Source organism: Trichechus manatus, unplaced genomic scaffold, assembly GCF_000243295.1.
Source record: "Trichechus manatus latirostris isolate Lorelei unplaced genomic scaffold, TriManLat1.0 scaffold00052, whole genome shotgun sequence".
In the NCBI taxonomy this organism is placed as follows: Eukaryota; Metazoa; Chordata; class Mammalia; order Sirenia; family Trichechidae; genus Trichechus; species Trichechus manatus.
Genome location: NW_004443988.1, coordinates 13,906,115 through 13,922,957, shown reverse-complemented (window position 1 = coordinate 13,922,957; position 16,843 = coordinate 13,906,115). Strand labels below are relative to the sequence as shown.

At 35.8% G+C, this 16,843-nt stretch overlaps 1 protein-coding gene across 5 annotated transcripts in view; it reads left to right on the top strand.

The window, feature by feature from the left end:
• The window catches only part of DMXL2 (Dmx like 2), a 210,201-nt gene that overhangs the window by 141,449 nt on the left and 51,909 nt on the right, over positions 1-16,843 (top strand). For all 5 annotated transcript variants that reach the window (XR_002824321.1, XM_023732477.1, XM_012555896.2 and 2 more), the window contains 8 exons: positions 271-381; positions 6,094-6,263; positions 9,734-9,831; positions 10,275-10,440; positions 11,746-12,010; positions 13,234-14,321; positions 14,732-14,923; positions 15,531-15,607. Coding sequence is in view for 4 of the 5 variants with exons in the window: in XM_023732477.1 (XP_023588245.1) it covers positions 271-381; positions 6,094-6,263; positions 9,734-9,831; positions 10,275-10,440; positions 11,746-12,010; positions 13,234-14,321; positions 14,732-14,923; positions 15,531-15,607 (2,167 nt within the window). In the remaining variant the exon portion in view is untranslated. The remainder of the gene's footprint in view (positions 1-270; positions 382-6,093; positions 6,264-9,733; positions 9,832-10,274; positions 10,441-11,745; positions 12,011-13,233; positions 14,322-14,731; positions 14,924-15,530; positions 15,608-16,843) is intronic.

Genomic DNA, 16,843 nt, shown 5'->3' with positions numbered 1-16,843 from the left:
AAGAATGGTTTTCTTTTCATTTATTATGAGTAAGTATTAATGCTATTATCTGTAATAATAATTATGTTTTCTCCAACCATTTTTCATTTAGGAGTTCTGATAATTCACATTTTTGGGGAAAAGATATTGAAGTGTTTACAAAGGAATACACTAAAAATTATCTTCTGTATTTTAAGATAAATTATTATCGCTAAGTTTATTTTCTAACTTCTGTAGGTTTGTGGTCTGTTGCATTCCTTTTTCCTTAAACATTTTCTGTTTAACTCACAGGAAGAGACACGCTAGACGAGTGTGGGCTGAGATACTTGTTAGCTATGCGCTTGCACACATGCCTTTTGACATCACTGCCTCCGTTATACCGAGTGCAGCTACTTCATCAAGGTATTCCACTTCTTGTTTGAACCTTTGCACAACTTTTATTTAGTATTGGAGTGATGGGTGTATTCTTATTTGTGTATAAGCATCAGATAAATCCTTATATGCATACCTGTCACTGGCCTTAAGATCTGCCTGGTCACAGAGTAGCCATTTACCATTTTCTTATATATCTTTCAGCTCTAGTCCGTGACTTTGCTCATCCAGCTGAATGTTTCTCAGACTTTACTCACTCAAGAAGTATGTAGTAGCTTTGGGAGAAAATGTGGTATATCAGGTTGTAACCCACAGTGACTCTTTACAAAATTTTCCTGAATTTCTCTGATGTCTGATGTTTTATCTTTAAAATTTATGTAAGTTTTGCTCTATTTGTTATTGTTTGTCGTTATTTTAATATAAGCATTATGTTCCACATTATTTGCCAGTAAGTAAAGCTGATGTTTCAGGAGGAGCTGCCGTATTAGTCCAGTGAATTTGCATCCTTTCAGCACATTGCCATACACCTTGATTAGAGACAAGGATTTGTATCAGCCCTCTTACTTACAGATTAAAAACTTGAAACTATAGAGCTTAAAGTCACCCACCCAGGTTATTGGGTTATTTATTAGCAGAGTTGGAATTAGAATCCCAATCCAGTGCTCTTTTCATTAGATTATGTTCCTTTTAAAACCAACATCTTGGACACAGCTGCCTAAAATATACATTAGTATTAAGGGCCTAGAATACCAGGCTTGATAGACTATTACTCTTACGTGGCACTTACGCCTTGCCCTCAACAAATGTTCTTTGAACATTTTAAACAATTGTCTGGCATTCTGTCATGTGTCTAAACTATATTTCATCTATCCAATCCTTTATTCTTAAAAAATTTAGACTTTGCTGGTTTTTTTTTTTTCTTATTTGAATTGTCACTACATTGAATAACTTTAACATATGTGTGTATATTTCTGATTGTTTCCTCATGTTAGTTTTTTTAGGAATGAAATTGCTGAGTCAAAGTACATGGAAATTCTTAACTCTTGATAAGTATTGCCAAAATGTCCTTCACAAAGACTGTGCTCATTTACATTCCCAGAAGCAATGTTTGATAATGCCAAACTCAACCTTTCCCAGCATTTAATGGATAGCTGGATGGATGGATGGATAGCTGCTGTTGAGTTGACTCAGCACATGGCAGTCTTATGTACAACGGAATGAACTGTTGCCCCAGTCCTGTGTCATCCTTACAATTACTGGCATGTCCAAGGCCATCACTGAGGCTGTTGTGCTGTCTTAGTCATCTAGTGATGCTCCAACAGAAATACCACAGGTGGATGGTTTTAGCAAACAGAATGTTATTCTCTCACAGTCCAGTAGGCTAGAAGTCCAAATTCAGGGCGTTAGCTCCAGGGGAAGGCTTTCTCTTTCTGTCGGCTCTGGAGGAAGGTCCTCGTCATCGTCAGTCTTCCCCTGGACTAGGAGCTTCTCCGCGCAGGGACCCAGGGTCCAAAGGACACACTGTGCTCCTGGCACTGCATTCTTGGTGGTATGAGGTCCCCAGTTCTCTGCTTGCTTCCCTTTCCTTTCATCTCTTGTAAGGTAAAAGGTGGTGCAGGCCACACCCTAGGGAAACTCCCTTTACATTGGATCAGGGATATGACCTGAGTAAGGGTGATATTATAATCCCACCCAAATCCTCTTTAACATAAAATTACAGTCACAGAATGGAGGCCAACCACATAATTCTGGGAATCATAGCCCAGCCAAACTGACACACACATTTTTTGGGGGACATAATTCAAACCATGACATGTGCCAATCCATTTCACCGAGGGTCTCCCTTGCCTTGCTGGCCCTCTACTTCACCAAATATGTCTGCCTCCAGAGATTGATCCTTCCTGATGATTTGTCCAAAGCAAGCAAGTCAGACAGTGTTTTGTTCTGATCTGTAAGATTTTCAGTGGCTAATTTTTGAAAGTAGACCACAAGGCCTTTCTTCCTAGTCTGTCTTAGTCTGGAAATTCCGCTGAAAGGTGTCTACCATGGTTGACCCTGTAGTACTTGAAATAAGTGTCATAGCTTCTAATATCACAGCAACACACAAATCACTACAGTATGACAAATTGACTGTAGTGAATGGGTGGTGGCCAACGTTTGATAACTATCATTTTAAACAGTATTTACCATTTCAAACAAAAAAAACCCAAACCCGTTGCCGTTGAGTGAATTCCAACTCATAGGGACCCTATAGGACAGAATAGAACTGCCCCGTAGTAGGCAGTAATCTTTATGGAAACAGACTGCTGCATCTTTCTCCCACAGAGCAGCTGGTGGCTTCCAACCACTGACCTTTTGGTTAGCAGCCGAGCGCTTAACCACTGCACCACCAGGGCTCCTTCATATGCCATTTAGATAGGTGTAAAAAGTGATATTTCAATGTTTTTTTACATTTTAGTTTTAAATGATAGCCAACTGGTACTGAATTGTTAAGTGACAATTGTGTACAGTGCCTAGAGTGATCTAACATACCTTAAATTTCTAAAGCTTTGTCAGATTCCGTTTTCCCTTTGACTGCAGTTAAAACAGTGGAGATGAGACCTGACAGAGGTTGTAGGTGATGGTCCTGGGAGCAGTTTTCAGGGAAAAAGTTAAGTAGCCAGTACATAGATAGAAAAACTAAGAAGAGCAGAGATAAACTACAAAGAATGGCCTGCCATTAGTGGGTAAAAATAAGTGCTTGTTGGTGTCCCTGTTCTTCTCTTGCTGATACCTTTCCACCTGTAGTAGTTAGGTTTCCAAATATGTTCACTGCTCTCTTAATCTCGCTTTCTGAACCTAATTCCTCTGACAGGCCTCTGTACGTTTTTGTTTCCTTGTAATCATACTTACCAAAATCTAATTAATTAAATTTTATTTAAGGATATAGAATGTAATATATATTATCTTATTCTTTTGAGTTATAAATCAGCAAAAGTATGCATTTTGCATTGCTATATAATAGCAGTTTCTGAAGCAGAGTGTCAGTTATTTGATGCAGTAGTTATTTCTTAAATCAGACCAAGATTTAAATAGTAAGAAAGTTAATGTCTTTTAGATTCTGAAAAACCACAAATCGATGTTATTAATTTTTTCCCATTCTTTTCCCCTGAATTTGTAGTGGCAGCCAAGGCTTGTTTCATTACTTTTATGATATGATGCCAGATACAGTTATCTATAAATGATTGTTGTTGTTAGGTGCTGTCCAGTCAGTTCCAGCTCATAGTGACCCTATGTACAACGGAAAGAAACACTGCTCGGTCCTGTACCATCCTCACAATCGTTGCTATATTTGAGCCTATTGTTGGAGCCATTGTGTTAATCCATCTCATTGAGGGTCTTCCTCTTTTTCGCTGCCTCTGTACTTTATCAGGTATGATGTCCTTCTCCAGGGACTGGTCCCTTCTGATAACATGTTCAAAGGACATGAGATGAAGTCTTGCCATCCTCACTTCCAAGGAGCATTCTGGCTGTACTTCTTCGGAGACAGATTTGTTTATTTTTCTGGCAGTCCATGGCATATTCAACATTCTTTGCCAACACCATAATTCAGAGACATCAATTCTCCTTCAGTCTTTCTTATTCATTGTCCAGCTTTCACATGCATATGAGGCGATTGAAAATAGCATGGCTTGGGTTAGGGCCACCTTAGTCCTCAAAGTGACATCTTTGCTTTTTAACGCTCCATAGAGGTCTTTTGCAGCAGATTTGCCCAATGCAATGCATCCTTTGAGTTCTTTACTGCTGCTTCCATGGATGTTGATTGTGGATCCAAGTAAAATGAAATCTTGACCACTTCAATATTTTCTCCATTTGTCATGATGTTGCTTATTGGTCCAGTTGTGAGGATTTTTGTTTTCTTGATGTTGAGGTGTAATCCATACTGAAGGCTGTAGTGTTTGATCTTCATTAGTAAGTACTTCAAGTCCTCTTCACTTTAAGCAAGCAAGGTTGTATCATCTGCATAACACAGGTTGTTAATGAGTCTTCCTCCAGTCTTGATGTCCTATTGTTCTTCATATAGTGCAGCTTCTCAGATTATTTGCTTAGCATACAGATTGAATAAATCTGGTGAAAGGATACAACCCTGATGCACACCTTTCCTGATTTTAAACCACGCAGTATTCCCTTGTTCTATTTGAACGACTGCCTCTTGATTTATGTGCAGGTTCCTCCTGAGCACAATTAAATGTTCTGGAATTCCCATTCTTGTGCTAAATGTTATCCTTAATTTGTTATGATCCAGACACTTGAATGCCTTTGCATAGTCAATAAAACACAGGCAAACATCTTTCTGGTATTCTCTGCTTTCAGCCAAGATCCATCTGACATCAGCAATGCTGGTCCCTCATTCCATATCCTCTTCTGAATCCAGCTTGAATTTCTAGCAGTTCCCTATAAATGGTAGCAGTGGGAAATTGAAAAGGTTTAATATTATCGTTGAAAATGGTCATAATGGTTTTGCCTTTTATAATTTCAAAAGGAATTATTGTAAAGCAATAATTATTAGAAAAGTTTAAAAGTACATGTGAAATCTACATAATAGTTGTTTATGAAAAAATTATATGCAGTAACATTGATGACCTTATAGCATTGAGAGGCCTGTGTTGCAATGTGATCGTCATTGACCTCAGACATTTCTGCCTGTAAAATGGATTGGTATATATGGCTACTTGGACTAGTCTGATTTCTTTCCAAGGCTCCGCTGATTTCTCCCAGCATCCCCACTGTCTGCCCCCACTCTGCATGGTTCACTTCCCTTATATTTCCTCTTCACCTGCTCTAAGTAGAGTAAAATGTTATCAATAGCTAAACTGTTGATAAAAACCTGCTTGTACTTGCAAGTCTGATGGTATAACTAAGCCCGTTTTATTGTCTCTAGTACAGCTTAGATCCCTGTGTCAATCTTGTACTAGGGCAAAAAAGAATTTGCCATATAGCATCAGTATTAGGCAGCTAAGGAGTCCCTGGGTGGCACAAATGGTTAAGTGCTATGCTACTAACTGAGAGGTTGATGATTCAAACCCATCTGGAGGTGCCTCGGAAATAAGGCTTGACGGTGTGCTTCTGAAAGGTCACAGCCTTGAAAACCCTATGGAGCAGTTCTACTTTGCACACATGGGGTCATCATGAGTCAGAATCGACTCGACGGAAGCAAACAAAATGTTAGGCAGCTAAACTTTTAATGCAAGGTACTAAAGGCCTTGTGACGGTGACTTAGCTCTGATAGTCTCTGGAACTTTCATTAAGTTTAGAGTTTTCTTTGAAGTGAGGGAAGGATGGAACAGTTTTCAGTATTCGGTATTAACAGATGTGGTGCTCAAGGAAGTGAAGCTGAAAAAGCACCTAAAGAGCACCCAGGCACTTTTGACTTGATCCAAGCTTGTACTATTGATGAGTCTGGTGTACTTAGATGTGAATGTATTAAAATGGTTCAATACTGAAATATTTTTCTTTCCAATGATTAAGATTTAGCATCTCTATTTTTGTAGGAAAAAAGCACATGCATTTGGGGAGAAGATACTTTGGTTTTGTGATCTTGTGTTCAGAAGCTTATAGTATAAAATCCTGAATGATAACAGACTTCCTTTTATTCTTTCTTTCTACTTGAAAATTCTTTCCAGAATGACTAAATATATGACTATGTGAAAAATTGTTTTTTGATACAGTTCTGAAGGTTATTATTTCGTATTTCCAATGTAGGTGTGTCTACATGCCATTTCGCCTGGGCCTTTCATTCCGAGGCTGAGGAAGAACTGATTAATATGATTCCTGCAATTCAGAGAGGGGACCCTCAGTGGTCTGAGTTAAGAGCTATGGGAATAGGTTGGTGGGTCAGGAATATTAACACTCTTCGAAGATGCATTGAAAAGGTAACTTGACTTCGTTGAATTATGAAGTTAAAAAAAGAAAGATTTTCTTAAAGGAAAAAAAAAAAATTATCTTCCAGAAAAGGAGACTAAATACCTGTAGTGGATAGTTAGTTTGTGCATCTTGAGACTGTGAGAATTTTTTAAATAAAATTTTTTAGAGATTCCAAAAACTTGACCTTTATGAAACATCTGTGCAGTTTGATATCAATTGTCTTTTGCTATATATGCCTATGAAATAGCAGTATTTTTTGTGATCAGTTGAGGTATGTCCTAGTTTAAGAAAATACAAAAATCTAAATTTAGAAAATAAACTTAAGTTCTTGTCAGTTATTTACATAGAAAAATAATTATTTTTTTATATATAAATTTTTTTATTGTACTTTATTTTTTTTTTAAATTTATTTTTTTTATTGTACTTCAGGTGAAGGCTTACAGAACAAATAGTTTCTCATGAAACAGAAGTACACATGTTGTTTTATGACATTGGTTAACAACCCCACAACATATCAACCCTCTAACTTCTCAACCTTTTTTTTGAAAAATAATTATTTTTATAAAAAGTATTCTCTGCATGGTTAGTTTAATAAATAGCACTCTTAAAATATCATTCAGTAAAAACAGTTTTGATTTATGTGTACTTAAACAACATACCTATGGCAGCAAATAAAACATGCTATTTTTTAAGCCGGTTTTTTGGAAACAGTTTTTGGCAGTTTTTACTTGATGAAGATTCCTTTTGGGAAAAAAAATAAATTTTATTTGTTAGTGGAAGCTGCAAGTTCCTTCAGTGTCGCAGAAATTAGCATTTATTGAGCACCTGCTGTGTACCAGGTTTGGTGCTAGTTGCTTTTCACAAATTATTTCATGTAATCTTCTCAACAACCCCATGTTACCATCTCCATTTTCAGATAATGGAATGAAGACTCAGGGAGGTTGGGTAACCAGCTCAAATGCCACAGGTGTAGTCTGTTCCCTTTCCACTCTACAAGGGTTAGGAAAGTGGAATTCTCATTTATATTTTACTTACAGGAGTCCATTGAAGTTCTGTGAAATGCAAATAAATGGTAGTACATTTGTAGAGTATAAATTTATTTCTCCCAAAGATACAGAGACCCTTCCCTATTTCCTTCATCTAGAATAAGTAGTTGCTAAATTTTAGTGTCAGAAGTAGTACCTGGCAAATTTATTTAGCATGTATATTCTCCATGTTTTCAATCACCTCATATGCATGCAAAAGCTGGACGATGAATAAGGAAGACAGAACAAGAGTTGACACCTTTGAATTGTGGTGTTGGTGAAGAATATTGAATTTAACCACGAACTGCGAAAAGAACGAACAAATCTGTCTCAGAAGAAGTACAACCAGAATGCTCCTTAGAAGCAAGGATGGCGAGACTGCATCTCATGTACTTTGGACAAGTTGTCAGGAGGGATCAGTCCCTGGAGAAGGACATTATGTTTGGTAAAGTAGAGGGTCATCAAAAAAGAGGGAGACCCTCAATGAGATGAACTGGCATAGTAGCTCCAACAGTGGGCTCAAGCATAACAATAATTGTAAGGACGTTGCAGGACCAGGCAGTGTTTCATTCTGTTGTACGTAGGGTCGCTATGAGTCAGAACTGACTGCACGGCACCTAACAACAACAACCTTCCAGTCCCACTCCCAGTGATTCTAATTTGGTAGGTCTGGACTAGGGCTTTGGCATCTTCATCTTAAATTAGCATCCTGAGATTCTGGTGTATGTGGTCCTCAGATCACTTTGAAATGTGAGCATGAAATTGTCAGTTTCCTGCTACATGTAAGGCAACCAACTAGATACCAGCATTTCTCTTCTCAAAATGGGCATGAACATAAGCAGGACATTGTTCTAACTCCAGCCAAGAAATATAGTTTCTGGTATGGAAGGAAAGTTGATTTTATAACATGTAAATAATATATTGTCTACATTAAACTTTTTATATCCCAAAGTGTCAGATGCTTTCTATGAAGATCTGCTTAATTTCTAGTCAAAGATTATTTATTTTCACAAGTAATTTATTTCTTAAAATCAAACCAAAAGGATATGTGAATTTTTATATATATTATAAATCCTTAGCTGAATATGAATAAAAATTTCCCTGAAAATGATTGCACATTCTGAAGCATGAAGCACTAAGTTAAATGAGGAAGGCCACAGAAATATGAAACAAAGGGGAAGGGAAATAAAAGTGAACTGAGACTAACTAGTCAAAAAGGGCAGATTTTATTTTTGTGATACAATTTTAGGGGTCCTTCTTGCTCTCTCCCATGCCTCTGTAGCTTCTAGCTTCACCATCAGTCAATATGAGCTAATAAAACATCCATTGTTTTTTTTTTTATTGGTATGCCTCACAACTTAGTGATTTGCAGAGAATATCTCAGCATCTTTAAGAAATAAGGTATGGTCTGTATGATATTGTGCCCAGAACAGTTCAGTTACTTACAATAATGTTACTGAATTAATAATTTTGAAGCTCACACTGAGTGGATTGGTTCTATACAGAATTTATATAAATTTATACAAATTCAGCAATTTTGATTATATGGCTGAAAGGGTGTTCCAGTTATAATACGTGGAGAATTATGTGTGCTGTGTGCATTGAAACTTTTTCTCATGAAGTTTCTGAGACCTAAAATTTGTTAAGTCCTTCAAAATTAAGAAGTCCTTCAAAATTAAGAAGATCCAGTCTTCTGTGTATTTAACTACACACCAGAAAGAATGTGTCAGTCCTTCAGAATTGTAAAAAGTAGATCGAAAAGTGCCAGAGAAGAATGATTAAAGAAATTATGTTTGAAAAAATAGTGGAACATTTATTTTTGTCTGTAGTTCTTTAGGTGTGTGTGTGTGTGTAATTGAAGTTTATTCACAGTTATCTGTATCAATATTAGTTGAGAATCTTAAATTGCGAAATCATTTATACAATAGAAATTAGCATTTTAACTTTTACAAAACATTAAGAAGTGTAATATGTTGAATTTTTAAGAAAAAGATCACATCTATTGAATATGCTATCTTCTTTATGATTTCCTATGTTAGACAGTTTTATTACTACCTGGACTCTAACCCTTTCTCACTCCTTACTCTGCAACCTTAGGCAATCACTTAAGGCCTGTCTGTCTCACTGTCCTCCCCTGTAAAATGGGGATAGTATTAGTGCCCCATGGGTTATGGTGATTCAGTAAGATATGTGAAAAGTGCATAGACTGGTGCCTGGTGCATGGTAAGTAGTCAGTAAATGTTAGTTCCTGTTATTGTTTTTATAATTACCAGTATGCAAATGGTTTGTCTCTAGGACCAGGTATTATAAAATTGTGGAATAGAGCCAACTTTTTCCCATCTGCATAGTTTCTCTTGGCCTTGGGAGTAGCAGAACATCATTAATTGTTGATTAATGACTGTAATTATTTTGTCAAATAGTTAATTTTCTATAATGTTTTCTTTACTGTTTAGGTTGCTAAAGCTTCTTTTCAAAGGAACAATGATGCCTTGGATGCTGCCTTGTTCTATCTTTCAATGAAGAAGAAAGCAGTAGTGTGGGGTTTGTTTAGGTAAGCTGCATCAACACTAACACAATTTAGTGGAATGGAGATTGTGCTGAGAATCAGAAACTTAATGCTTTTGAAACTATTTAGGTGTATGAGCTTGGTAAAAACAGCTTAATTCTTCGCGTCTTGGTTCCTTTATCAGTAAAAATGAGCAACATGTCTTTTCAGTTTAACCTAAAGGGTGGGATATTGTGAAAAAAAAGTTGATAAAAGAACTTTGGAAAGTAAAAAATGCTCATGCTTCCTACTTATGTGTTAGTAAGGCATTATACTAGTTTTCCTTATTAGAAGAAGTGAAGCTTGATATTAAATACCTATCACTGAAGTTACTGTTTTTCTTTTAGATGGTTACTTGAGTTATTTTATTTTCTATTTTTACACATTCTGTAAAGGCTTAAAAATATTCAAATTTGCTTAACCACCGATGTTTGTGCTCTGGTTCCCAGGTCACAGCATGATGAAAAAATGACAACATTTTTCAGCCACAACTTTAATGAAGATAGGTGGCGTAAAGCTGCTTTGAAAAATGCTTTTTCTTTACTTGGAAAACAACGGTTTGAACAATCTGCTGCTTTTTTCTTGTTAGCTGGTTCATTGAAAGATGCCATAGAGGTATAAATAAGAAAACATGCTTTGAAATACTTTAGAAATTGAAAACCTAAAAAAGTCAGTTTTTGGTGGTCGTATGTTTGTAAGGTCAGAGACTAATTAGAGAGGTTGCTGAACTTAAAACAGTGGCACTGTGTTAATTGAACCTGTAAATAAACTCAAGGGACAAACAAATGAAAATATTACCAGATAATGTATAATTATAATGTATAAGAAATGGCAAAATATGGTTTATAAATATTATCTTCTTGTTCATCATGTGATTCTGAACTATTTAACTTCATAGGCCATAACTTCTTTATCTACTGCAGAAAGGCAGATGCTTTTTTTCTTTTTTCTTCTAAATGGAATATAGATAAACACTTGAAGTTGCAATTTGCACTGTTTTGTAATATAGTTGTCCTAGATATTGGAAAAGAAAAATGAATGTTAGGAAGTAAAACTTCATTTTTTAAAATATATATATAATTCTACAGCTGATTGTGAAAGTAATTGCAAATGTTTGTTTATTTATTATGTTTTCCTCTTAGTATACTTACTCTCACTATAAACAGTCCAAGTAGGTGGAGGAAAAAGAGGAATAGAAATAATACATGATAGAAAAAATAGGAAATAGTCAATAAAGTGAAAGTAAATTTAGAATTAGTTAAATTTTCAAAACTATCTCAGGCATATGATTTTTAAAACAGCAAATGCTTATAATTTTTAAATGGGAAGTTTAGCCTAGAAGATATTCAAGCAAAGAAGAGAACTATTGATTGATTGAGAAACCCTCATATTGCCTGAATGACCTCAAATTCTCAAGGCAGAAGTTATATTAGAATATACGCTCCCAGAGAGTAGGAATAGAATATGTGGCTTTACTCTATAAGTTTTATATCTATTTGCTATGTAAATGAAAGGTCCTTTAAAATAGTAATAATTGTTTAGATATGGAAATATTTTTGAAAATTCAGGAGAACTGATATATGAATTCAAATGTCATAGTGATATTTAATTTAAAAACTAATATTATTAATTTAAATTGACCTAACCGGGAGATGATGTTGGTATACTTTGTTTTATGCTTATTTTGTCTTTAATGATCTCTCTAGGTTGGAAGCTACTAAGTTCTGGTCTCTTATTCTTATTGTTGCTGTTCTTAATCTCCTATCATTCATTTAACTACTTTTCACTATCTCAACCACTGGGTCCCTTCCTCACACCATGAGAATATAAATGGTAGATTATTTCAGGATATAGGCGGAATAGTTCATCTCTCTAAATAAGTATCATTAAATAAGTATTTCTAAATATTTCAATTTACAGGTATGTCTTGAAAAAATGGAAGATATTCAGCTAGCTATGGTTATTGCACGTTTGTATGAATCTGAATTTGAGACTTCATCCACTTATATAGCCATCTTAAATGAGAAGATTTTGGGTTGCCAGAAGGATGGCTCAGGATTCAATTGCAAAAGATTACATCCTGATCCTTTCCTGCGTAGTCTTGCCTATTGGATTATGAAAGATTATACCCGAGCTTTGGACACGTTACTGGAACAAACACCAAAGGAGGAGGATGAACATCAAGGTAAGGTATTTTGTGGGTTTCTCTATATTTTTAAGGAAGACAGTTTCTGAACTGATAGTTAAAGAACAGTCATTACCAGATTTACTTTCAATTTAGAAAAATTACCAAAATTTCTTGTTTGGTTAAAGAATTAGTCACTTACTACTTGTAATTGGATCTATCGTGTTGTTAAAATTTAAGTAGTACTAAGATGTCACACACATTTTTACTCTCAAAGCCATATATTGAAGTACATAAGATAAGAATATCATATTATTTTAATTTCACATATATTAAACTGAAGCATACAGATTGTTTACCGTGTTATACAGCTTTTTCCACACGGTCATATACCCAACTTTTTAAAAAAAGTAGGAATGTGGGCAGTTACACATATTAGTTTAGTGCATGAGCCTGGAAAAACTTTATCCTTGTATGGTGAATTTTCTTTACTCTTAGTTGTCCCAGATGATTGAGTTTTTTTTTTTTTAAGGCATCAGAAGAATATTTATCAGCGTTGTTTGCAATAACAACAACAACAACAAAATGGAACATTCTAAGTAGTCATCAATAGAAGAACAGTTAAATAAATATATAAAACCAAGATATTTTCAGAGAAATCAAGCATCTTTCCCCATCCCCCTTTATTCTGTTTCTCCCTTTACTCTGTTTCTGCCTTTCTTTTTAGGGAAACAGTCTTTAAAATTTGTTTATTTTTTCCTTCCATTTAGAAATTACAAGGAAGTGTGTGTGTTTATATCCCCTCTTCCCTTTCTTAGATAAAAGGTAGTATACAATACCCACTTTTCTATACTTTGTTTTACTTGATATATCCTGGACATCAGCCTGGAAATAACTCTGCCATCAAGTCAATTCCGACTCATGACAACCCTATAGGACAAAGTAGAACTGCCCCGTAGGGCTTCCAAGGCTGTTGTCTTTATGGACTGCCACATCTTTCTCCCGCTGAGTGACTAGTGAGTTTGGCCCACTGACCTTTTGGTTTGGAGCCAAGCACTTAACCGCTGCATCACCAGGGCTCCTTCTGTCACTCCATAGCAGCATATAAGGAGATTCTTTAACTGCATAGCTCTACATTGTGTGGATGTACCATAGTTTAACTTATCCTAGGTTAATATTTAAATGTCCTTTATTTTGAAGAAATTATGACAGATTGTATTCTTTTAAAATATAAGTACTGATTAACATAATACCTTATGATTGTGTCTGTTTGATTTCTGTAGTTATCATCAAATCTTGTAACCCAATGGTGTTTAGTTTTTACAACTACCTTCGAACTCATCCTTTGCTTATTCGAAAGAACCTTGCCTCCCCTGAAGGAACTTTGGCAACCTTAGGGCTCAAAACTGAGAAAAGCTATGTTGATAAAATTAACCTCATAGAAAGAAAATTATTCTTTACCACTGCAAATGCTCATTTTAAAGTTGGCTGCCCTGTTTTAGCCTTGGAAGTACTTTCCAAAATTCCAAAAGTAACCAAAATATCTGCCTTACCTGCAAAAAAAGATCAGCCTGACTTCATTCCTAAAAAGATAGATGATGTCTCTTCAGAATCACGAACTCTGAGATATGGCAATGCAAGCTCTGGCATTGATTGGTCAAACGCAGCTTCATCACAGATCGACTGGAGTCAGCCAAAAGTAAAAGTTGATGAGGAACCTCTTAATCTTGACTGGGGTGAAAAACATGATAATGATAGTGCCTTAGAAGAAGAGGAAGAAGATGGCGTTGGTTTAGTAATGAAAAGTACAGATGACAGGGGAAAAGATAGACAAGAAGATCAGAAAGTCCCAGACCCTAATATGTTACTGACTCCTCAGGAAGAGGATTCTCTTGAAGGCGATACTGAAGTTGATGTGATTGCTGAACAGCTAAAATTCAGAGCCTGCTTAAAGATTCTCATGACAGAACTAAGGACACTGGCTACAGGTTATGAAGTAGATGGAGGAAAACTCAGATTTCAACTCTATAACTGGCTTGAAAAGGAAATTGCTGCCTTGCATGAGATATGTAATCATGAATCAGTTATTAAAGGATATTATGGTAACACATATTCCAAAGAAGAGAGTAATCTTCCGGATCAGGAAGAAACGGTGGACAAACCAGATATTGGTTCCTATGAGCGCCACCAAATAGAAAGACGAAGATTGCAGGCTAAACGAGAGCATGCAGAAAGACGAAAGTTGTGGTTGCAGAAAAACCAAGATCTCCTAAGGGTGTTTCTTAGTTATTGCAGCCTTCATGGGGCCCAAGGTGGGGGACTGGCCTCAGTGAGAATGGAACTCAAATTTTTGCTACAAGAATCCCAGCAGGTATGAACATCACTTTTATTTTGAGTCTTGCATATTTTTAATAATTTCATTAGCTCTTCCAGTTATAGCTATAAAGCTCCTTTCACAAGCTAATCTAAATGTGTTCAGCTCCTCTATTTGTAGGAGGCAGATGTTTGCACTCCACCTGGGTCTTTTTAGACTAAAGTTTGGTAATTAGAAGTAGGCATAAAAGCTTGAGAGCATAGCTGTATCATACTCGTCTTGGTACTTTTTTGCATCTAGCCTAGCGCCTGGTGCATACTGGATGCTCAATAAATTTTTGTAGAATGAATGAATAAGTAAATGAACATATTGCTTTTATTCAAATGTTTATCACCAATATTTTATCAGATAATTATTTTTTCTTCTTCATTTTAACCACTTTGAAAAAAATCCACTGTCACCCGCAGGAAACTACAGTAAAGCAGCTCCAGTCTCCACTCCCATTGCCCACTACCCTCCCTCTGCTTTCAGCAAGTATTGCTTCAACCAAAACAGTCATAGCTAATCCTGTATTGTACTTAAATAATCACATCCATGATATACTTTATACAATTGTTCAGATGAAAACGCCACCTCATCCCAATATTGAAGATGTGAAGGTAATGTAAAGTTTATGATCATTTGATGTTGTACACATTGAGAAGATAAATATACTTGTCTTGCAGTTTGAACTTAGAGGAAATATTTTAGAATGATTTAATGGGCTAACTTCTCACTGTCAACTAATTCAAGATTATTTGTCCAATAAATGTAATTTAAAAGTAAGCATTCTTCTTACTGGAAACCCTGGTAGCATAGTGGTTAAGTGCTACGGCTGCTAACCAAAAGGTCGGCAGTTCGAATCTACCAGATGCTCCTTGGAAACTCTATGGGACAGTTCTACTCTGTCCTGTAGGGTGTGCTATGAGTTGGAATCGACTAAACAGCAACGGGTTTGGATTTTTTTTGGTATTCTTACTGCTAGAAAAGTTATTGCCTTCCTTTAAGACAGGCAAATCCTTTTTAGTAATGGATGTGTCTGAATGGCCTTTTTTGCGGGGGATGCACATAAAGGTGCGTGAGTGTTATCTTAGAAGTTTGAAAGCAGTTAATAGTCTCATACAGTCCAGGATGATGCTACTTTCCTTAGTGTTTTCTAATATTTAAGATGTAACTGTTGTGTAGAAATGTTAGTATAAAATGTAATTCTGGCTGTTTTGGTTTTAGGTGCACACACTTCATTCACTAGCAGCGTCGCTTTCTGCATCAATTTACCAAGCACTATGTGACAGTCACTGCTACAGGTGAGAAAAATCACCCAAAATGATCCTAATATAGCAATAACAATAAGCTGTTCTAGAGTTATATTAAAGTTTTATTTCCTAGGTACTGAAAAATCACCAAACTATGACTGCCATGTGTAGAGAGACAGAAATAAAATAATTGTTAATTTAGTCGTCACCTAATAACATAGAATATAGAAAATGGTAGATAGCAAATGGAAATTAACATGATCACCATCTTTTTTGTTCTCAAGAAAAGTGTACACCGTCCAAAATAATTTATGATATGAATATTTCTAAATTTTTCCCCCTTAGGAATTATTTCTTTTACCATTGGATTAGCTTCTATTTGTTTAACTGGTTTTCAATTGAAGGAGGAAATACTTTTTGAAAAATGAGAAAGTATTCCTGAAATGGAATTATTAAAATCAATTTTATTTATCCATTTATATATGATGTAAAAGTTTTTGGAAATGATATCAGTTAGAAGTAATGGTTTGAACTTATGTTCATCAAAAGACTTAACCAAAAGAGTAAAAAGACAACCTACAGACTGGGAAAAGTTTTGGGCTACGACAAATCCATCAGCATCTAATCTCTAAAATCTACAAGATACTGCAAAAACCTCAACAACAAAAAGACAAATAACCCAATTAAAAAATGGGCAAAGGATATGAACAGGCACTTCGCCAAAGAAGACATTCAGGCGGCTAACAGGCACATGAAGAAATGCTCACGATCATTAGCCATTAGAAAAATGCAAATCAAAACTACCATCTTACCCCAACAAGACTAGCATTAATCCAGAAAACACACACACAAAAAAAATGTTGGAGAGGTTGTACTTATACACTGTTGGTGGGAATGTAAAATGGTACAACCAACTTTGCAGATCGATTTGGTGCTTCCGTAAAAAGCTAGAAATAAAAGTACCATTTGATCCAGCAGTCCTGCTCCTTGGAATGTATCCTAGAGAAATAAGAGCCGTCACATGAATAGATATATATGCACACCCATGTTCATTGCAGCACTGTTCACTATAGCAAAAAGATGGAAACAACTTAGGTGCCCATCAACGGACAAATGGATAAACAAATTATGGTATATTCACACAGTGGAATACTACGCAATGATAAAGAACAACAATGAATCTGTGAAACATATATAACATGGAAGAATGTGGAAAGCATTATGCTGAGTGAATTTAGTCTGTCGCAAAAGGACAAATATTGTATGAGACCACTATTATAAGAACTC